This window comes from Cricetulus griseus, chromosome X (genome assembly GCF_003668045.3).
Source record: "Cricetulus griseus strain 17A/GY chromosome X, alternate assembly CriGri-PICRH-1.0, whole genome shotgun sequence".
Classification (NCBI taxonomy): Eukaryota; Metazoa; Chordata; class Mammalia; order Rodentia; family Cricetidae; genus Cricetulus; species Cricetulus griseus.
The window spans coordinates 45,899,117-45,922,116 of record NC_048604.1 but is presented as its reverse complement, the minus strand read 5'-3'; the positions used below and the strand labels follow the sequence as shown (position 1 = coordinate 45,922,116).

Sequence of the window (23,000 nt, the reverse complement as noted above, 5' to 3'; positions counted from 1 at the left end):
TTGCCTACCCTTTAAGTGGACAGCTGGGCTGTGTTAATCTATCCAGAAGGCTAAAAAGCTCAATAAATCTTGCTGAAACTCAACACAGCTAACATTTTTCAGCCCAAAACTCAACTTGTTATCAGATAAATAATTAACCACCTCAAGGTAAGCCAAATACATTAGACATCTTCACTTTCTGGGAACTTATAGGCTCAACTTCAGGTGATTTCACTCCAGGCTATCTAGTAGTGGCACTAGGCACAATAGCATCCATCATCATCTCATAGTTTGGGTCTCTCACACACAGCCTGTTAGACTCAATACTCTGAAGCCATGCTGCCTAGGTGTGATTTCTGTTCATACCACCTACCCTTCTTACCTCTGAAAGGAAGAACTTTGTGTGGTGCCAATTTAGACAGAGACTAAGATCGAGCTAAGAAGCTCTGCAAATGATTAAGATATATGAATGGAATCCAGATATTTTTATTACACGAAAGTAGAAGGGATACTAGTAGGAAAGATGAGGGGAAGAGATGAAAGGGTCCTGGTGGCTGAGTATAATTAAAGTACCTTATTTACATATTCTAAAGTATACTGATGAAACTCATTATTTCATACAATTAATATGCACTAACAAAAGTACTAAAAGAGAAACTGACATGGACGTATTACCAATCTTGTCTCAAAGGGAGATAGCCATCATGGAATCAAGACAACTAGGCTCTGTCCTTTCAGGCGCCATGTCTTTTTAGCTTCATGAGCAAGACTAGAGGAAGGTTGCTTTTACTCATAGGCCATATATATGGCTTCTTTTTGTCTGATGCAAGCCATTCTCCAGTAGATATTTAGGGAAGCCAATTTCCTAAACAGTGAACTGTACTCTAAGACAAGCTATAAAATGTGAGTCTCTGAAAATAACAATGCTCCAAAACAGGAGATGGATGACTGGATGACTGTGCAGAACAATGCTAACCGTTTCATCCTCTAATAACTGGCATGCAAACTGCTCAGCAAACAGTGAGACATGGCCCATACGACATCTTTCCTTAACCCCATTGGTTCTTCCTGCAATGCTGGCATCAACAAAGTGAACTATTAGAGAAATGTAAGTCAAAATCATAATGAGATCTCATTTCATGCTTACTAGAATAGCCTCAAACAACAAGACAGCAATAAGCTTTGTTGCATGTGTGGAAAAAACAGAACTCTCTAGCATTTCCTGATGTCAGTGTGAAATGTTACAGCCACTTTGCAAAACAATCCAGCAGTTCTTTGAATGCTTCAACATAGATGCAGTATATAACACAGAACTTACTCCTAGGAATATATCCCAGAAAAAAATGAACACATATCCACACATTTACACACACATACATACACACACACATACACACGTTTATAGCAGTGTTATCTCTAAGCCTAAATAGCAACAATCCAAATATCTATCAGTGAATGAGTAAAATGTGATAGATCTACAATTTTTCAATCATAAAGGGGAATGAAGCCAAGAGTAGTGGCACATGCCTTTACTCCAAGCATAGAGAAGGCAGAAGCAGGCTGATCTCTGTGAGTTCAAGGCTATCATGGTCCTTTTAGCAAATACCAGGCCAGCCAGAGCTATGAAGTAAAACCTATCTCAAAAAATTTAAGTATTCCTACAAGCTACAACATTGGAACCTTGAAGCAGCTGCCTAAACTATCTCTGACTTAGGCAATCACTTCCAAACAAGGTTGCACATTAAACTCAATTGAGAAACATATTTAACTCCCTTGTAATCTTTGACCATGGGGCACCTGGATTGCTATTTAATATCTATTAGTCTACACTAGGAACTGAATAAAACTATGAAAAATGGGTCACCAACACCTCTACTTTTGAAGAACCAAACCCAATAGAGAAGTTACTTAAAACATGTCTTCCAATGGTTCTTCAAACTAAGCCGGTTCCTCTCCAATGCATCGTCACACCTTTCCCCAATTCTGAAAGAAGATATTCCTAGTAGGAACAACCTATATAGCTAAAGGGATTGTGTCTCTGTGTTGGGTTGCTTTAGTGACAAGTCACTCTATTTTGGAGGAAGCTACATATTACCACAAAACTGTCATTGGAGCTCAGGATAGCCAGCTTTTCCTCTATAGCATTTACAAGTAAGTGTGGGCTGAATGATGCAATGGAATTCTAACAGTCCCCAACTTTCTGTTTAATAGCATCTGCATAGTGACAAACTGACATCATTTACAACTGATATGATTTGTCATTTATTTTTGTCCCTTAATATTTAAGAATCAAGCTGAATCATGTTCCGACTTTTGACTGCCTGCTGGTCTCGTCAGAAGACCACAGATCCAAAACAAAGGTAACTTTACAGCTACTTTTCTACACCCAATTTGGAATTATTTCCCAAGTATCTGCCTAAAGTTTTACAAGGGAAAAATGACCATGATACATTTGATAAAAAATTAGACAGCAAGTGCAAGATTGGGAACAGAGTTGAGAGAGGATGATCACTCTATAAACAGGTGTCAGGGAGGGAAAGCATTCTTGGAGGATTTGGGAGGGGTTGCCACAACACTCCTGCCACTGTCTTAGGGCTTGTTATGATACATGAGTTGAGACTATTGCAAGCAAAGCTTCAAACACTGAGAAAGAATAGCATTCTTTAGTCTAAACATTAAGAGGTTCATGGCTTTGACTAATTTTCCTTTTCCTCTTCCAGGAATGTGACTATCATTGTGATTGGCTTGGAAAACTCGGGCAAAAGTCATCTTATGGAGGCCTTTCAAAGATGTGAGAACTAAGACCATTAGCTTCTGGTGTGGGTCTGCTGGAAACATTCATTCCACTTTAGCCTTACATCCTGACCCTCAGTTTCTCTCTTGTAAAGATAAATATCTCAGTCTCCTCACTAGGTATTAACAAGCTGTTTATAGACTGTCACCTGCTCCCTTTATAAGATGTCCTCATTGAAAGTCCTCACATGATATCAATACGAATGAGCTTACGCTATGTAAAACATTGTAGTCAATTTTGAAGCATAGTGTGTTTGAAATGCTGTCTAGTTTCAGAGCTCAATTCATGGGTGATTTGGTCTAGAAAAGAGACACGTGGAGAGTAATAAAAAAATGTAGTAACAAAAAACTCTGTGACAGCTGATACTGAAATTTAGAGCTGGAGAAATGGCCCTTCAAGTCTGGTACATCCCCAGTCCCTGGACATTTCCAGCAGCAGTCACATAGCATTGAAGGAAGCTGCTATACTCATTGTGAAGCCCCAACTACCTGTTAATCCAAGGTCTACACTGAGTCTGGCCCATCATCTACGTTTATTGAATCAATATAGGAGTGTAATGACATGGTTGAGTTTTATACAACCTGGCAACCGTCAGCAAAGTATAAGAAAGGGTTACCTTATCCTGACACCTGTGCCCATGGTCTATTTGGAGTTATTTTTTCAGTTTACTTCAACAACAGTGAACTCTGGCTGATCTGGTTATTTCTACTGTTCCTCTAATTATCAAAGAGATGCAAAAATCTAATCATGACACTCCCCTGCTCAGTATTGCTCCATGTCATCTCACTGATTTTGAAGTAAAGCTTACCTGTCTCTAGCAGCACACAAGGTCCTGTTTGTGCCTCTGACCCCTCCAGCTTCATTTCCAAATTCTTCCCACACAGTACTCTGATACGACAAAAGCAAATGCTTTCCATTCCTCTACCACACCACTGTACTCCACAAGCTTTCATTTCCTACATTTTAGCTCCTCTGTCATCTGCTTAACCAAGCCCCTCAATTCATAACCTAGCCACAGGAAAGCTCTCTTTTATTCCCTGCACCACAGTCCTTGCTCACACCCTCTAGCATGCACTTATCCCAAGATCCTTGCACAATTTCAAATCCACCCCAACTCAGGAAGCCCATGAGAAGAAATGGCTCTTTCTCTATCTGAGTCTATGGTGTCAATATCTTCAATTATCACTCCTGGAATGAAAGCTCTCCACCATTCCCCTGAGACTACGTGTTGCCCTTTCAGAACTTCTCCCTCAGCCCCAACAGAACTTCCAAGTGTATTTTAGCCATCACTTCAGCCTCACATACCCTCTTAGATCAGTACACTTGACTCCTTGCATCCCCCACTACTGACAGGCAGAAATGATCAAAAGTAAACAGTGACAGGAAAGTCAAAGAACCAGGCAGGACAAGTCACAAGATTACTGACAAGAATGGGGAGAGTTTACTATAGCTCCAGCTGCCTCAGCCCCATATTCCCATTTGGTCTGGGTGGGGCCTGGGAACCCACAACATGAGAACTCCAGAGGTGTTTCTGATGGCCATCAGCTGTGGGAAGCACTCATCTGCAATTAGCCACAAGCTATTCGTCTGAGACAAGTGGCTGTTTTCCATTCTGACTCCTGGAACACAGTGGATGTAATTTGTTGCTGTATAACTTGCCTTGTGCTCAGTGAATAACTTGGGGCTGGCTCAAAATGGTTTATGGTAGTGACTTCATTCACAGAGACATTCGAATAGGCACTGATGTCACATTCTGAAGAATGTCTCAGGCCACCTCTGTTCATGCAGGTCCACTTAAACTCAATCTAGTAGGTTTCTCTGTACCTAAATTGAATAACTCACATCTCTGATTCCTGTGTTTTCCAAGATGAATGCCACAAACAGCTAATTGTCTAGGAAAGAAATTCAAATCTACAAATAGTAATCTGTATGGACTTTTAAAGACACCAGCTACAAAACAGTTTGGCATGCAAGCCATCATTATTGATGACACCATTCACTACAATTGTTTTGCATGGCACAGTCACATGAGACAAGAAACTCGAGAAGGAACAAAGACAGGTGCCCTAAATAAATACATTGAATCTATGACTCTCAAATCTGACTATACATTCCAAACACCTGTATATTTTTAAAAATTATTTATTTTATATGTATGCGTGTTTTGCCTACATGTATGCATGTGTACCGTGTACATGGCATGCAGTGCCCACAGAGGCCAGAAGAGGGGATTAGATAGTCGGGAACTGAAATTACAGACAGGTTTGAGCTACCATGAGGGTGCAGGAACCCAAGTCCATCTAGAAGAGCAGCAAGTGCTATTAACCGATGAACAATTTGGTCCAGGCTGAACCCAAGAGCTTTAAAAACAACATAATGCTTGAGCACCACCCTTATGTGATCCAAATCTCAGAGAATGAAGACTAGCACCACAGGTTTGTGGAAGCCTGGGAAGGTAAAGTTAGAGAACAATGAGGCAGTGATCAAAGTCACCTAGGAAGCCCAGACAGCTCTTAGCACAGCATCAGGAAGCTCCCATCTTTGAGTTTAGTGAGGGCCGGTGCAGCTCATTCTCATCAGGTGATGCTGAGACACAACCACACCCAAGTTTCATAGCTCTCAGGAGCAATGATTCACAAGCTTTAAAGTGTAGAAGAATCACATCAGGATCATACTACCCATAGTCACTTTGTTACAAATGGTAGGGATGCTTCCATCCCAAGCATAGGGATCCTGAGATGTTGAGTCATTTGGTCCAGGGTAGGGGTTGTAAGTACATCCATGAAACTGTGAAGCACACTACTCCCAAACCATACTTCATGAAACATTCAGCCAGGAATATAGAGATGAATGAATGTTGGAACTTGCCCTCAGGGTATTTATAAAAATTAAGAGAAAGTAGGATAAATGCAAATTTACAAGAACTCCTTCTTGTAGGGTCTAGCGTCCAGTGTCATCAGAAACAGAAATTAGTTTTAAGTAAAAAGAAGAAAACAAAACAGGGGAATTGTTAAGTTCTGACCGGAAAAAAATAATAAGATGTTCTGAGACACATAAAACAATATTTTAAAATTGTCTTTTGGAGTTTTAACCTATTCATCTCTTCTTTTTACTTTGTTTTTTGGAGGCTATAATATAATTATATCATTTCCTCCCTCATTTTCTTCCCTCCAAACCCTTCAATATACCCTTCTTTGCTCTCTTTCAAATTCATGGCCTCTTTTTTCATTAATTGCTATTACACACACACACACACACACACACACACACACACACATTCCTAAATCCACAAGTACAACTTGGTAAGTCTGTATAATTCTACTTGTATGTATATGTTTTCAAGTAGTGTAATTTCCATAGCAAGTATCATATCAAAGCAGTGACTGAAATGTATATGCTTTCTGAAAGCTATAATTAAAAGGCAGAAAACATGAAAATAGAAGAAATGCTATAAAACTACATTGAAGTATAGTTGCCATATTATATACACATACAGATATATGTGTCTATTCAAAAGTGTATATAAACAAATATTTCCAAAAATCTGAAGGAATTAGTAATTTGGCCTAAGGATTTATTTTGGCAACCCTATACAAAATGTTACAGACATATCTACTACCAATAAGAAATTACTGATTCTAGTCTGAGTAATCCTAGTGTCGAGAATGTATGAAGTTATTAACTAATAATGTGAGCAGAAACTTAGACCATAACCATCAGTTCAACAAACTGTGAAGTATATAAAGACTGTTGTTGTAAAATGCATTTCTATTAGGGTTGATTGAGGTATCTAGTTCCATACAGGATATTATGTTCTGGGCAAAGCTTTTACATGGGAAATGTGCCCACATCTGCCATGGTTTCTTGGAAGAGACACACAAGAGACGCTTCATGTCCTCATTATTATTACAATGTCATAATAATAGACATTGTAAGCACTTGCTGAACCCCTACTGTAAGGCAATGGGCAAGCATAAAAATAGGTCAATGACTACTTCAGCAATGTGCTGAAAGGGAACAGTAAGAAGCTGGCACATCAGAGAAGGCTTCCTGAAGAATGTTGTGGTTGAGCCTTGAAGAAATTGCAAATGACAAAGAACTAGGGCTGGAAAGATAGCTCAGAGGTGAAGAGAACTGGCTGTTCTACCAGAGAACCTTGGTTCAATTCCCAGCACCGGCATGGCAGCTCATAACTGTCTGTAACTCCAATACACCCTCATATAGACATACACACAGGCAAAACACCAATGTGTGTGAAATACAAAGAGAAAGAACTAGCATTCATTCATCCAACATTTATTGAGTTCTTGTGTGCCAGCATCTGTGCTCACCTTCATGAATGTAAGGGATAAAAATAAGAGTTCACCTTCCTATTGAAGCTTATAACTCAGTTAAATAAATAATAGAATTTATGACTCTAATATATGTTACAATAATGCTAAACACCAGGTGGAAAGCACTTTATACAGACTAAGGATGGTGTGAGGGAAATTTTTCTAAAATAAACAAGATCTGACTGGATATTTTATAAAAACAGGCATGAGCCAACCACAGAATGGTGAAAAGAATGGCAGTTTGTAAAGACCCAGGAAAAGAGAGACGTGTAGGGTGAGGGGACATGGATAGGAACCAGGTCTACGGTGGCCACCATTCAATTTATTCACGAAAGTCATAAAGCCAGGGAGGGTAGCACAGAAAAAGTGATGATTTAGAAAGATGCATTTTGTCAGGCAGTAGTGGCGCATGCCTTTAATCCCAGCACTCAGGAGGCAGAGGCAGATGGATCTCTGAGGGCGAGGACAGCCTGGTCTACATAGTGAGTCCAGGCTAATCAAGGCAACGACAACAAAAAGAACTAGAAAGGTGCATGATGGATCTGAGGAGGGCAGCAGGCTGCTATAGTAGAATTTCTGAGAGCAGGCTCCACAAGAGGATGAACAATCTTATCTAACTACATTTTGCCACATTGTGGTCGCTTCTCCCCTCCTTCTGTTTGCAGTAATTCCTAGCAAGATACACCACAGCCACATGAAACCAACACAGATTACACTTCTACTAGACGATTATCAAGTGTCTGTCTATGACCTGAATGGAGACCTAAAAGGCCGAGAAAAATGGCCAAACTACTATGCTGAGGCACAGGGGCTTGTTTTTGTCGTGGATTCTAGTGATATGTCACGAATACAGGAAGTGAAGATCATCTTAACGCGCCTGATGTTTGATAAAAGAGTATCCGGGAAGCCCATCTTAATGTAAGCTTCTGCCTTTTCCTCCTATTTCCCTTTACCAATTTGTGCCTTGGGAAAGGTATCAAGATTAAGGGCCAGGTGCTCTTTTTGTCACAGGGAGGTATACCCCTTTGGGCTCAATGATGTAGAAAGGCCTAGTTCACTGGTCACTGTTTTCAAGAGCCACTCTCTGCTACACACTGTCATATGGGACATGATACCTAATGAAGAATCCCGAATCTTCATTAACAGAAATACTATCTACTGCTCCCATCCCAACCCTGGCCTCTTCCTAAAGACTTTTCCTAAATTTGCTCTTTTATGGTTTGAGTCTCTGATCTGAAACTTGATTATGGCAGACAGCAAACCCTATTTTGTATGTTGTAAGGTTCCAATGCCTTCCTCCCTCAGCTGTTTGCTCAAGACTTGTGTAACTGGTCCTCATTTCAGGGGGATACTTCCAGGAACCTGTCACACCTCACCCCTACCATCTCCCCCTTCTGCTATTCTCATTCCCCATTAGCAACCCAACTAGAGTATAAAGAGTTCTGGAAATGTAAAACTCCACACCTGTTCATATCCCAAATAGCGATTGTAACTAAAGTTTGAGACGTGATACAGAGGAAGTGGGAAAGGAGTTTAGATTCAAATAATTTTGCACTATTTTTTCCTCTTTTGAAAGTTGGCTAGAAAATTCCTAGCCAATCTCCTTGGCTTTGTATTTAAGCCCAATTCCTGGACATGTGGCAGTTATACTAGAGTTAGCGTTCCCCTACCCACTTTTTGTTTGTTTGCTTGTGTTTTGTTTTCTGTTGGTTTTGGAGATAGAGTCTCACTGTGTAGGCTAGGCTGGCCTAAATTCCCAAGTACTGAGACTAAAGAGGTGGGGGTACAACCATGCTGGGCTTTCCCTTCCCTTTGACTCTACTTTGGTTTCACTCTTCTTGTCTTTTCTGCTCTCTTATATGCCCTGCTCTAGTCTGGCAAACAAACAAGACAAGAAGGATGCCCTCTTGCCTTGTGATATCATTGAATATCTACTTCTGGAAAGGCTAGTGAATGAGACTAAGTCCATGTGCAGAGTGGTAAGTGTCAGCATTTCCTTCTCTTCCTCTAGCCCTGGCTAATATAACCAGGGCCCTGTCTGTCATCAGCCCATATACTGGTTTGGGGGCAAAGTTTCTTTCCCTGACAGGCAACACCTGCCATGATTATTTCTAACTTGACAATGACAACAAATATTTCACTCTGCCTTCAAAGCAGTTCTGTAAGATTTTAAAATCCCCATTTTATAGGTGAGAAAGCTAAATGGCCAGAGGGTCTCAGTGGCTTGTTTGAGGTCATACAATGAAGGCACTATAGCCATTTTATTAAAGGGCCTCAGCTTTTATGCTCTTTATCTACACTCCCAGATGAACGCTGAGAGACTCTTGGGAAGTTGAGAACCTATTCAGGCACAGCATACCTACCTCTGCCATTTAAATGGCAGTGATCAGGCCTTTAGAACCTAAAGGTCCAGGGATCCAGGTTTGAGGCCTTCTTTTCTCTTTTTTTACAGGAACCATGTTCAACCATGAAAAACCTCCCAAAGAGGCATCAACAGCCAATAGTTATAGGGCTACGCTGGCTATTATCTGTTATTGGGGATCAATACGAAGAGCTGTATACTCGACAACAAACATCCGGTATGAGCATCTCAACCTCCAAGAACATCAGAGGCTGTGGAGAAAGATGCTCATCAGACAGGTACTGAGCTGCTTTCATTAGATTTACTGATAATACAAGTGAGTCAATTTTCAACATCACCTGTGAACGCTGAGAGGTACTTAAATTTTGGGCAGCAAGTCCTTCAGAATCTGATGGCCCAAGTTGGGCTATGGCAGTGTCCATCAACATTGCTAGGTACACTACCAGACCTGGAACAGCTTTTAGCAGTCATTTTAGTGGGATGAGTGGCATATAGGTTTAAAAAATAAATGTAAGGCCAACCTATCAGTATCAGGGCTTCTCCAAAATAGGGCTTCTGTTCCCTGAGTTGCCATGTGGAAGACAAGAGGGAACATGTACCCCTTAAGGAGCCTATTGACAATATTCTAAAGATGAATGTTACACAGCTGCTCCAATTCTCAGCCTCTAGTTCTGTGATCTGCCTAATCATAGAATGATAGGAAAGCACAGAAATGTTGAAAAGATAAAATAGGGCATGATCAGGTTGGTTTCAAGGACATAAACCCTAAATGTCCTCTTGCTCTATTGTCACTGTCACTGACCAAAGGCTTATGGACAGGATAGCATAGTGGCTTCATTGAATAATGAAGCTTTAAGGCTAGGACAGCTCAATGGCAGAGCATTAACCTCACTCATGGAAGGCCCTGAATTCAGTCCCCAGTACCAAAACAAGAAGAAAAATCTTGAAGTATGTGTTTCTACTACTGATTTTTTCTTTCAAACTCAGCTTAACTAACAGAGTGGTGATGCTCAAAGACAACAGGCAGCATTTTGAGAAAAGACAACACCTGGAGCACAGACAGCATACTGAACAAAGACACTTTGAGAAAAGGCATCATTTTGAAACAAGACAACATTTAATACAGCGCTCACAGGATACTAGGCCCCTAAAGCCAATCCTACAGGTAAATGGCTTTTGAAACACAATTGCCCATGGTCAATAATTGAACTCTTGAGAACTAATTGGCAATTTCCCTCTTCTTCTTGGCATACAGAAAGATGGTCTTCGAATGAGGCCCAAAAAAAATATGTCAGTAACATTTGCTCTGGATGTAATCATGGAGGAAGGTGAATGTTCTCGGAAGATTGGAGCTCAGAGTATCACGAAGGCTTGCAACACTCAAAATTATGATGTACAGACTCCAGCTCCATCTGTTGATGCCAATCTTTTCAAAGGTAATTGGCTACAGAAGAAAGTTGTACAGGCCTTCCTTTATATTTTCTACGATAGCATTCCTATTTTGAGAATGAAACTCACTTTTCACACTCTGGTCTATTGTTGAGAGAAGTATGGCCAAAGCTTGGAGACCATCTTCTGATAGGCCAGCATAGTACCCCAGCATTACTTTGACACAAGATCTTTGGATGGCTATAGCAATAACTTCAAGGTTATGCTTGCCAATGGTGGAAGGGCAAATTGGCATAACCGTTTATGTAGGATATATTGTCTGGCTCTCTCTTCCTCTCCTTTTCTCAATATATTAAGAACTTTGAAAATGGGGTCAGAGCGCCGGGCGTTGGTGGCGCATGCCTTTAATCCCAGCACTCGGGAGGCAGAGGCAGGCGGATCTCTGTGAGTTCGAGGCCAGCCTGGTCTCCAGAGTGAGTCCCAGGATAGGCTCCAAAGCTACACAGAGATACCCTGTCTCGAAAAAAAAAAAAAACAGAAAGAAAATGGGGCTAGAGAGATGGCCCAGTGGTTAAGATCACTTGTTCCTCTTGCAGAGGAACCAGGTCTGGCTCCTGGCAACCACATGGTGGCTCACAATCACCTGTAACTCCAGTCCCAGGGGATCTCATGCCCTCTTCTTACCTTCACAGACATAAATGTGGTGCACAGATATACATGCAAGCAAAAGACTCATACAATTAAAATAAATCTTTTTTAAAAAGAACTTAAAAGTATGGCAGCCCTTTAAAACTACTAGTCACATTTCTTAGCTGTCTACAAAGATAATTACTGACGTACACAAAAGAATACTAAAAATATTCCAATTATAACATCCAGTACAAGAGCTAAATGCTGGAAACAATGTAAATGCCCAACGACAGGGATGACTAAATAAATTAGGATGCATCCACACTATGGGGACATTAATATTACTAATGATAAGGCACTGGGGAGATGACTCAGTGCTTAATGTGCCTTCCATGCCAGTGTGAAGACCTGAGCTTGAATCCCCTGCACCAATGTAAAAGCTGGGCTTGTTGGTATACACTTGTAACCCTAGCCTGGTGCAGCAGGTAGAGAAAGGAGTGTCCAGAACACACTGGTTACCCAGCCATCAGTGAGATCTAGGTTCAGTGAGAGACTGTGTCTCAAAAAGAAAAAAAAAACATGAAGAGCCAACCCCTGGGCTCCTCATGCTCATGTACACAACACATACATACACATATATTATACACAAAAATTTCAATGCTAATGATGACTTCTATTTACTAGCATGGGAATTCTTCCACCACTTGACATATATTGACTGTCAACTGATAATCATCATGTCACCTCAGACTGAGTTGTTATGCATAACTGAGGAACATGTTCTTGGCCAAAGCCACTTAGGAAAAAATGGGCACAGGTCTTGGGATAAGGGGTGAGGATGACAGCTGAGTAGAAGGGATCTAGTAGAAAATAGAGTATGTCTTTCTAGATGTCAAAAACTACCCCTAAATTTTTTATCCAAAACCAAAACTCCTTTTCATTTCTGTAACTTCAGCTCGTAGGCCAAAAAAGAGAAAAGACACCTGGGACACTGAAGAAATGTTACTGGAAGATCCCTGTGGCAAAGCCTTCCATTCATGCGGTTAGTACTCCTTAAAGAAAGAGTAAAAGAATGTTTGAAGCTAGGATGGAGGGTGGGTGTCCCATAGGGTGCCTTGGAAACTGGCCAGCACCCTCCTACCCCAAATAGTCTGGGAAAGAATAGAAACCTTGTACTTGACTTCATTTGCAAAACTGGCTGTTTTTTTCCCCCTGATTAGACGTAACAGACTACTAAAGAGAAAACGGAGGGCCAGCCAAAGAATCGTTACCTCTACCACCTTTCAGTGAATGGGCAGATCTCCAGAACCAGCAGGAACACTCAGTCATTGAATTTTATTGGATAATGCCTCTCCAGCCCACGTAGAAGTCCACCTATTTTAACATCACATCCTTGAGAACCATTGTTTCTCCACACCAGTGTGGTAGCCAGTAGGAAGTTAGGTGTCGTCCATCTCACCAAAGAAGAGCAGAGACTTCCTACATGTACTATGACGCTTCTGAAAAAGCTTGCAGATAAGATGTTGTCAACAACTGAAATCGAGCCTTAGAAGAACAGGGTTACTTTAGAATCACACATTTCTGTTTAAGGTTCTCAGGTATAAAGGGACTGGCAAAATAAATAAGGATGATGCTCTACTCAATTGTTTTATTTTTTGTCACACATCCCAAAACAGGTCTGTTTTAAACACATACCTACTGTCTGGGAAGCCTCAGTGCTTTGCTAGCCTTTCAGAAACAGCAACTGCTGCCTCTTAACACATGTGTGGATCCCCACTGCAACCACAGTGTGGTGTGCTTGGGATGGTAGTGGTCCCTTACTACTACTGTTATCGCCTTCATCATGGGACCCATTTATTGGGTGCTTTCTGTATACCCAGCAAAGTGCTAAGTCCTTCCAATCTATTGTCATATTTGCAACCTTCCTGGGCAGGTATTATACCTGACATCATTTCCCAAATAAGGATAGTGTAAAAAGCAGATCAAGGAATGGAATCTAATACAGCCTAGCTAAAGCTAACTTAGGCAAAAAGAGCCATACATGCCTTTCTCCAACTGCCTCTAGAAAGAAAGCTATAGCCAGGAAATAATGCTGCAGTGTAGCCATGCCTATGTGAGGAGAATTCCATTAAAAGCCATAAATAAGGGCTCCAACAGTGCTAGCAGGAATAGTTGATTGAGCGCTTCCACTTTGTCAGATGCTGGGCTAACTGCTTTACATATATAAAATGCCTTTCATCTTTACCTCACAGAGACAGAAACTGATGTTCAGAGAGGTTAGCTAATTTGTCCTGGGCACCCACTAGGAGATAGCAGAGCCAGTTTTGGTTTTTTGGTTTGCTTGTTTGTTTTGTTGTTTGTTTGTTTGTTTTTCAACACAGGGTTTCTCCATGTAGCCCTGGCCATCCTGGAACACACTCAGTAGACCAGGCTGGTCTTGAACTCAGAGATCCACCTGCCCCTGCCTCCCAAGTGCTGGAATTAAAGGTGTGCACCACCACCGTCTGGTTATCAGAACCAGTTTTTCAGTTCGAGTCCAAGTCCACAGGTGCTATAAAGACGACTCATCGGATAAGGGTACTTGATGAGCAAGCATGGGGACCTAAGTTTGGTTCCCAGCACCGGTGTAAAAAATCAGATCATGAACATGCATGCAGCTATAATCCCCAAACTTTAAGGGGCAGACAGGAGAACCACTGAGACTTGCCACCATGCCCAGCCAATAAAACCAAGTTTTTAAAAAAGAATTGATCGTCCACACACATTTTTCTTCATGGCATGTGTCTATTACACAGGAATATTTTCTTGGCCAACAGAAAAAGGTATAGTAAGTAGGCCTATGAATATGAGCAAGGAAGAGAATTAAGGTTAAAGACCTTCTAACAAAGCTGAATTTCAACTGGGGCTGAAGCATAGTAGGTAGAGTGCTCGCCTAGCACATTGAACCCTGGGTTCTATTTCCAGTGCCATACAAATGGGACATGGTAGTGTATGCCTGTAATGCCAGAATTCAGGAGGTAGAGGCAGGTGGATCCACCACAGAGCAAGTCCAAGGTTGTCCTCGGATACAAGAGGCCTTTTCCAAAAACAGAAAAAATCCTGAATTACAGTACACTGTCACACTTCTCTTTGTGCAATGGATATGTTTCTCTCTGAGACAATTTTTTTTTCTAAATAGAAGCTAAAGCTGGGTGGGCTTTTTACATTTATTTGTGTACATATGCGTGTGTGTACACTGGTCTTGAACTCATGACCTTCTTTCATACTGGGGTTTTGGGTTCATACCATTTCATGCAGATTTTGTTCAGCAAGTTTTTAATAGACCTTTTATTTATTTATTTATTTATTTATTTATTTATTTATTTATTTGGGGTTTTCAAGACAGGGTTTCTCGGTGTAGCTTTGGAGCCTATCCTGGCACTTGCTCTGGAGACCAGGCTGGCCTCGAACTCACAGAGATCCGCCTGCCTCTGCCTCCTGAGTGCTGGGATTAAAGGAGTATGCCACCAACGCCCGGCTATTTATTTATTTATTTATTTATTTATTTATTACTTGTTTATTTTTACATTTTGCTTATTTAGGGAACATTGGTACCAATGCAGGTGGAAGCCATAGGACAACTTGCAGAAGTTAGTTCCCTCCTTAAACTATGTGGGTTCTAGAGGTTAAATTCAAGTTGTCAAGTTTAGCAGAAAACATCGTTACCTGCTGAGCCATCTCCCTATGAAGGGCTCTAGCAGGCTCCAACACTGGCAAATGTGGCTGAAAGCACTTACCCTTCCCTCCTCCTTGCTAAACCATAGATAAAATTCCTAAAGCTGCCCACCAAAGTCTATTTCTTTATTTTACCACTTCCTCCTCCTGAGGCTGACTACCAAGGTTCAGCTATCAAAGGATTGAAGTCCAGCAAATCAAAAGCCCCTTTTTGGCTACTCTAATTAACATACCCAATTAAAACAAACCAACTCACCCTAAGGGGAGCTTCCTTTTTCCCTTTCTAAAGTTTTTGTTTTGTTTTTCGAGACAGGGTTTCTCTGTGTAGCTTTGGAGCCTATCCTGGCACTCAGTCTGGAGACCAGGCTAGCCTCGAACTCACAGAGATCCGCTTGCCTCTGCCTCCCGAGTGCTGGGATTAAAGGCCTGCACCACCAACACCTTTAATCCCCTTTTTCCCTTTCTAAACTGTCATTTGCTTGTGGGACATGTCTCTCTATCCAGTGGCAGTCCATTGTCCCTCCAGGGCAAATATCCCTCTGCCACCTCTCTTGTTCCTTTACCCTTCTCCCTTGTCCTGTCTCCTGTCTTTGTCTCTTATTCCTGCCCTCTGTGGCAAATAAATCTCCTTTCTGCTGAGAACTTGGTCTTGGGGTGTCCTTGCTGATTCTGGTCCTTCTAAAAACAATCTATCAGTCACAAAAGTTTTAAAGAGTAGCAATGTGTTGTGTATGTATGTATGTATGTATGTATGTATGTATGTATGTATGTTTGCATGTATTGAAGTGGAACTTAATTTTGTTTCTACAGACTTTTTTTTTAAAGATTTTAGTTTTATTTATACAACATTCTGCTTCCATGTCTATCTGCACACCAGAAGAGGGCATCAGATCTCATAACGGATGGTTGTGAGCCACCTTGTGGGTGCTGGGAATTGAACTCAGGACCTCTGGAAGAGCAGTCAGTGCTCTTAACCTCTGAGCCATCTCTCCAGCCCTCTACAGACTTTTAGGACATCTCTCAAACCCCCATCAAGCTAGATGACTTGGTAACTTCCAGTGAAGCCAGAAATAAACTGCCCCCCAGAGAAATAACAATAACCCTTCTCCTGAGCTAGTTTGAAGCCACTAATCCATATAAAATGTTTAGCTAGTGCCCAGCCAGCACATCTTAAGTAGCTCATTAAACACTGGCTAATACTAGTTAGTGGACAGTTTGGCTAGATCATTAGCTTACACTTTTAAGAATTAAAGGCTTTGCTTTAAAATGTGTCTCTTTTCTGACAGCGAATGACCTAAAGGCAGGTATCTTAGATCTAAAGGATGAAGAGCTGGCTTAAAGAAGCCATGGTAGTTACCATCACTACCTCCCCACATTCTCTTCTTTGAGAATCTTTCTCCACCAAAGAAGTTAGCAGTGAGGCAGTCCGAGGACAAAGCAAAGGATACTTTTTTGAATCAAGAGTGCAAAATTTATTCAAGGCAAATGGTTGCCTTGGAGTTCCTCTCTATTTATCAACATCTTGGCCTTCCTCCAGGACTTTTAGAACCTAGATTCCGATGTGTTTGCTACTTTTCCCGTGGCTGTGACAAAATACCCCCAAAAAGCAACTTCACAGTTTGAGGGGAAATAAAGTCCATTATGAAGGGAGAGAGAAGCACAGTATCTCCAGTGGCTCCAGCTGTGGCAGCTGGTGACTCTGCATCCAGAGTCAGGAAGCAGAAAGAAGTAAAGGCTGGTGCTCAGCTCACTTTCCCAGCCCTTCCCCAGGACCACTGCACTCCACTGTGGTGTTGCTGCACACATTCGGGGTGTCTTCCTTCTGTGAAAACATCCTCACAGACGTATCCAGAGGTGTTTCCATGGAGATTCTAAATCTGTCAAGTTGACAATGATGATTAACTGTCACATCCTGACAGCATACTTTAAGCACATACATAGCCTTGGCCCACAATTCAAACTCCACATGGCTCGGGTATTAGTTCTTTCGAGTCAGATCTTAGCTTTGGGACTGTAGAATTTACTGTGGAGGGGTAGGGACATTCCTTTGCTCTAAATGGCTTTCAATTCCTGTACTCTAGTTCCCACGAATTATGCATGTGTTCCTCGATCCCCAGCACCACTCAAAACTGGGAATGATAGTGTCTGCTTATCTAGCACTCCAGACATAAGGACAGGAGGATCAAAAGTTCAAGGTAATTCATGGCTGCAGAGCAAGTTTGATACCAGTCCTTGTCTGAAAAAAAATAAAAAGAACAAGGAAAGAGCAGTGATAATTTAGGGTAAAGTAACAAATCACTTCTCAAGGCAGTTGCTGCTGGAATGACATGATAATGAGATGTACCAAATATCACTTTCTCTCGGGAAAATCCTGCATACCAACTATTGTTCTTGTCCAGAAGATGGCAGTGGCCACAGCTAGGTTAGTAGTCAAACCCAGGTTCGGTATCTTATTACCCGACCCCACAAACCCTTTATCAGAAGACCAAATATTGGGATGTCTGTCAGAAAGAGGTATGGAAAAAGAAAGCTATCACTCAATCTTTTGGAATCATGCACTCAGCCCATTACACTTTCACAAATGCACCTACAGTTATGGTCATGGCATCCTTGCCCTCTATCTTACTCCTTCAGCTGTAATAACCTACCCTCACTCCTCTTGACATTTCTCTCACTCCAGACTCTGTGGGGGACAACAGTGGCACTGTGATCCCTCCCACTCCAGGGAGGAAGCAGCAGGTATTGCCTGCTGTTGTTATGTTAGTTTCAGATCTGGTTTGTGGAAGTTGCGCCCAGGAGGAGTCCAACTCAGGTCCAGGCAGCCTGGGGAGGCTCTGCTGTGGAGTGGTAGGCAGAGCAATGTTAACAAAGCCGACTGTGCTGTGTGCTGGTGACTCAAGAATCCCACGGGATCCCACGCTCATGCTCGTTGCTACTTCCAGGAACTTAAAATAAACCTCTAGTGCTAAGAGACAGCAAGCTTTGGGGTCTGCTCATGAAAGCAAGCCCAGCCCTAAGAACTGGTATGCTATTTTCCACAATGAATGCTACACAGCCATTAAGCAAGCACACAATGATGTGCACTGTGGGGGCAGAAATCAGAATGTGAAATGGTGTTAAGTAAAAATAACAGATGATGGAGAAAGCATGCTGACTGGAACTAAGTAAAGCATACATGTAAAAGTACATGTCTAAAGAGGTTCAGAAAGGAATGAGCACTGTAATTCTGTAAAGAGCCCTTGACAGTTCCCACAACATGTTTTCTTGCTGTTTTTTGTTTTTGTTTTTGTTTTTTGTTTGTTTGTTTTAGAGACAAAGTCTCAATATTCAACCCAGACTGGCCTAGAACTTATCCTTCTGTCTCTAGCTGGGATAAAGGGCATGCTAGGACCCCACACATTGGGCGGGCAGGGGAGTATCCTGGCTAGTTTTATGGCAACTTGACACAACAAGCTAAAGTCATCTGAGAGGAGGGAACCTCAATTCAGAAAATATGTCCATAAGACTAAGTTGTAGCCAGGCAGTGGTGGCTCATGCCTTTAATCCCAGCACTTGGGAGGCAGAGGCAGGCAGATCTCTGTGAGTTCGAGGCCAGCCTGGTCTACAAGAGCTATTTCCAGGACAGCCTCCAATGCCACAGAGAAACCCTGTCTCGAACCACCCACCCACCCCCACCCCCCACCCCCAAAAAAACAACAGAAAAAGATTGAGTTGTAGGTCAGTCTGTAGAGCACTTTCTTAATGTGACTTGATGTGGGAGGGCCCAGCACACTGTGGGTGGGACCACCCCTGGGATTGTGGTCCTAGATTCTATAAGAAAGCAGACCATACAAACCATGGGGAGCGAGCCAGTAAGCAGCACCCCTCCACAGCCTCTGCAGTTGCCTGCCCTGACTGAATTCCTGTCCCGACTTCCTTCAGTGATGAACCACAAATACAGAGGTGTAAGCCAAATAAACCCTTTCCTCCTCAACTTGCTTTTGGTCATGGTGTTTTATCGTAAGTAATAGGGACCCTAAGACATGGGGTCTCATTATAGTCCAGGCTTGCCTCAGACTCTCTATGTTGACAAGGATAACCTTGAACTTTTAACTCTCCTACCTCTACTTCCCAAGTGCTGGCATTAATGGCATGTACAACCATGTCTGCTTTATGCCGATGGAATGAAAGGCTTCCTGTATACTAGACAGGCCCTCTTACTAAAGGAGCCAAACCCCTAGCCTAATGTTTGTTTGTTTTTAAAGAAAATTTTCATTCTTATTATATGAGTAGGATACACCTACTCTTTAGCTCGAATAGTAGGAAACTGTGGATAGAATTTAATTCAGGGTTTAGAGAACTGAATGCCACAGTGAGAAATTCATTCTGAACCCAAAGCCAACCAAACAATTCCAAGACAAGAATTTACACACATTTGGGTGTCTGTTAAATCAAACTACCAAAATGTTTTGAAATGCACTCACTTATTCTGAAAGAAAGGAAACCCCCCTTTTTGGTAAACTGCCAGCAGGCTCTCATTTGTAAGCCACTGGCAGCTACAAAGGTAGCCAGCCACCTGTTTCCTTGTCATAGGCAGCACTCCAGCATTAGTCTTTATCCATCACACATCTGGGTATCAAGTTGAGTAAATTTCTCCTTCTGGAGACCCTGCTTCAGTACCTATACAGACCTTGTTTTTCTAGGACTGGCTTTCAGTCAATGCTTTGTTTTATTAAACTGGAGTGTTTGGGGGGGGAGTAGATTAAGATGGAGTTTTGCTATATAGCCCAGGTTGGCCTTGAATTTAGGGTTCTCCTCTTTTGTCTCTCCAGTGCTGGGATAATAGGTGTGTGCCACCACATCCAGCTGTTAAGTTCTGGTTTGTTCTGTTAACTCTGTACACTGAACAAGACTTCAGATTTACCGGGGTTGTAAATATAGCACAAAGAATTTATATAGACCTTTCAACCTAAATTGCCCTAATGGTAACAAACATCTTATCTTCCTCCAGTGCACTGATCAAAGCAACCAAGTATTTGGATTTCACCAGCTTTTTCCACTAATGCCTCTTTTCTACTCAGTATCTAATGCAGGATCGGATACAGTATAGTGTTTAACTTGCCCCATCTTAGAAACAAGTTTTCTCTTTGGGGGTTAAAAAAGGGCAAGCTAGTAGGTGTTGGGAACATTTTATAGTGCTGAGCTCTTGAGCCCAAAAGGGACTGCCATCATGTCTAACAAAGTCCTGAATCTAAGACACCTCACCAGGGTTAGTGTGAAAAGCACATGTCTTACATTAGCACTTCTTACAATGGTACAAAGGGATTTGACAAGTGGATTATTTTTAGCAAGTAACATTATGTAGGTGACAAAATGAGGGAGGTGGTCTTCCCTGTCTCTTTTCTCTCCTTCATTTCTCTTCAAACTGTACTTTCAATTCTCACTAGAGAGTATAATATTTAAGGAAAACATAAACACTGAGAAACAAACACCCACACCCACGGGGAAGGGACTCTGTGATGTGTGGTTTTGTTTGCTTGAAATTAAGTACCAGCTTTCAATAGTTGAAGTTAAGGATTTCTCAGCTTTATGGTGGTGCAAATGATACACATTTGGCAGAAAAATTATTCTGGATTTTGAGTGTAGGTCTTTTCCTAGGCTAGAGCTATGTAGTCCCCATACGCTCTAGTGATGCCGGGCACCATCCAGTCATCCACGCCATCACAAAAGCAAACAGCGGCTACTGTACTATGTACTATCGCTGCTGAGCTAGTGTTAAGTAGACCAGGTAGTTTAAATGCATTTCCAGTTCATGATTGGTGACAGAGACACAATATCTGTGTGTCCCACCATTATCCTTATTCTGCAGGAAGATATGGTGATATCTTATTTGTACTCTAACAAAGCTTGCCTGAGGATCAGAAGGCAAAGCTAGCCACTACTTAACCATAGAGGTCTGTACAGACAGACAGGAAGTAATATGGCTGGGCGGAGAGAATATGAGGTGGGAGGAGAGAGGAACTTGGGAAGAGTTGGCTGGGGCTTGTTCATTTGTCTCTCTGATCTTTCAGCATTTACTCCAATATCTGGCTCTGGGTTTTATTATTAAGACCAATTAGAACTCATGCAACAGGAAGAGGGATAGGAAACAGAGTTGAAGAGGTTAAGTAAGTTGTCCAAGTCACAGAGCATGTAATTGGCAGACCGGATTTAAGCCCAGGCCAGCCTGAAAAAAGGCTGCTCCTTTTAGCCAGCATGTCAAAGTGCTTTGCTAAGTAAGCTCCTGCTACAGTTCAGACACTGCTGGATGTTAGGGGTTCTTCCAGCCCGGTGGGAGGCCACTACTAAGCAGTTGAGCATAATTCAGCTCAGCCCCTCTTGCTCTCAAATAGTCCTTGGCTTGATTACAACTGAAGATAATTAGCAAATGCAAATGGTGATTACCACCAGAGTCAATGGTGCTCACCTGTAATTCCAGGAGTTGGAAGCTAGAAGCTGGAGGCTCACTGAAAGTTCAAGGCCAGCCTGTTCTCCATAGCCAGTTTGAAGCCAGCCAGGGTTACATAGGAAGACCCTATCTCAAAAATCCCAAAACAAGTGTTTTAAACTAACACCTTGTGTAGGGGACACTGTATCCACACCTGCTAGGGGTTGGCTACAGGTATGCCTGACCACGCCTGGTCAGGGTGACGTGGAGAAGGTTTAAGAGTGAGGGGCATGCACTTGGAAGCCTCTTCTTCTTCCTTTTCATTATTGGCTTGTTGTACTTACTCCTGCCCTGCCAGCTGGGTAGTTCGCTCTGTAAGTAAGGCATCTCCCTAAAACCCATATAGCCACAGGTGTTGGTGGCGCACGCCTTTAATCCCAGCATTCGGGAGGCAGAGGCAGGCAGATCGCCAGCCTGGTCTCCAGCGTGGGTGCCAGGATAGGCTCCAAAGCTACACACAGAAACCCTGTCTTGAAAAACCCAAATAAATAAATACCCATATATTTTTACCTGACCCCGTATTGGTAATTCCCTCATTAACCTTGAAATATTAGATTATTAGAATGGGCTTTAAAAAATCTGTGAGTTCCAGGCCAGCCTGGCCTACAAAGCTCCACAGAGAAACCCTGTCTCAAAAACAACAACAACAAAAATCTGTGTATAAATGTTTTGCCTGCATGCATGTATGTATATGACATGCATAACTGGTGCCCACAGAGGTCAAAAGAGGGGGTCAGATACTCTGGAACTAGAGTTACAGATGGTTGTGAGTCATCATTTGAGTACTCAGAACTGAACCCAGGTCCTTTGCAAAAGTAACAAGTGCTCTTAACAGCTGAGTCATCTCTCCCACCCCACAAATAGGCTTGAGGCTCTTTCTAATACATGCCCCTCCATTGTGTGACTTGTGGCCAGGTATGGATAATGTCATCCAGCTGGGTTCCTTTAAGGGAAAGTTAATGAAAATACAATGTATATGTTAGTGGGATAGAATCTGCTGAGGAAAAATGTGTTACATCTCAGAAATAATGGTTATATTCCATTTCACGTGTCCTCTTGAATTCGGACTAACTGGCAAATTCGAAGAGAGCTGCCAATGGTTCATGACTGCATTTTGTGGGCAAGCCATTCTGAATTGTATTCCTAAGAAAAATGACTAAGGATCCTAGGAGTTATAAATTGTAATTTGATCTTAAGGGTGAAGGGTCAGAATATTTAAATCTCAGCAAATGACAACCATTCTCTCCTTCTGCCTGAAGACAGTCAAGCACATCAAATACTCCAACCCTGTGCTTCTCAGTGCTGGGCACACATGGTAACCTTCCAGGTCAG

At 42.0% G+C, this 23,000-nt stretch overlaps 3 protein-coding genes across 5 annotated transcripts in view; 1 reads left to right on the top strand and 2 right to left on the bottom strand.

Moving 5' to 3' along the window:
• Xkrx (XK related X-linked) overlaps positions 1-23,000 on the bottom strand; it is a 76,001-nt gene that overhangs the window by 45,358 nt on the left and 7,643 nt on the right. The window lies entirely within an intron of this gene.
• Arl13a (ADP ribosylation factor like GTPase 13A) lies at positions 2,281-16,541 on the top strand. Its single transcript, XM_027433101.2, has 9 exons — positions 2,281-2,339; positions 2,700-2,770; positions 7,773-8,025; positions 8,981-9,086; positions 9,560-9,747; positions 10,457-10,634; positions 10,725-10,905; positions 12,444-12,530; positions 16,489-16,541. Exons 1-9 carry the CDS (start codon positions 2,281-2,283, stop codon positions 16,539-16,541), a joined length of 1,176 nt encoding a protein of 391 aa, XP_027288902.2.
• The window catches only part of Trmt2b (tRNA methyltransferase 2 homolog B), a 60,223-nt gene continuing 53,179 nt past the window's right edge, over positions 15,957-23,000 (bottom strand). The window contains exon 15 of the transcript XR_004771384.1: positions 15,957-17,079. The gene's annotated coding sequence lies outside the window, so the exon portion shown is untranslated. The remainder of the gene's footprint in view (positions 17,080-23,000) is intronic.

Excerpts from the sequence above, each read along its gene's own strand:
- Arl13a (XM_027433101.2), top strand. The coding sequence starts at position 2,281 with ATGTTCCGACTTTTGACTGCCTGCTGGTCTCGTCAGAAGACCACAGAT. Across the intron at positions 9,087-9,559 it reads CTAAGTCCATGTGCAGAGTG|GAACCATGTTCAACCATGAA; the intron begins GTAAGTGTCAGC and ends CTTTTTTTACAG. Across the intron at positions 10,635-10,724 it reads CCCTAAAGCCAATCCTACAG|AAAGATGGTCTTCGAATGAG; the intron begins GTAAATGGCTTT and ends CTTGGCATACAG.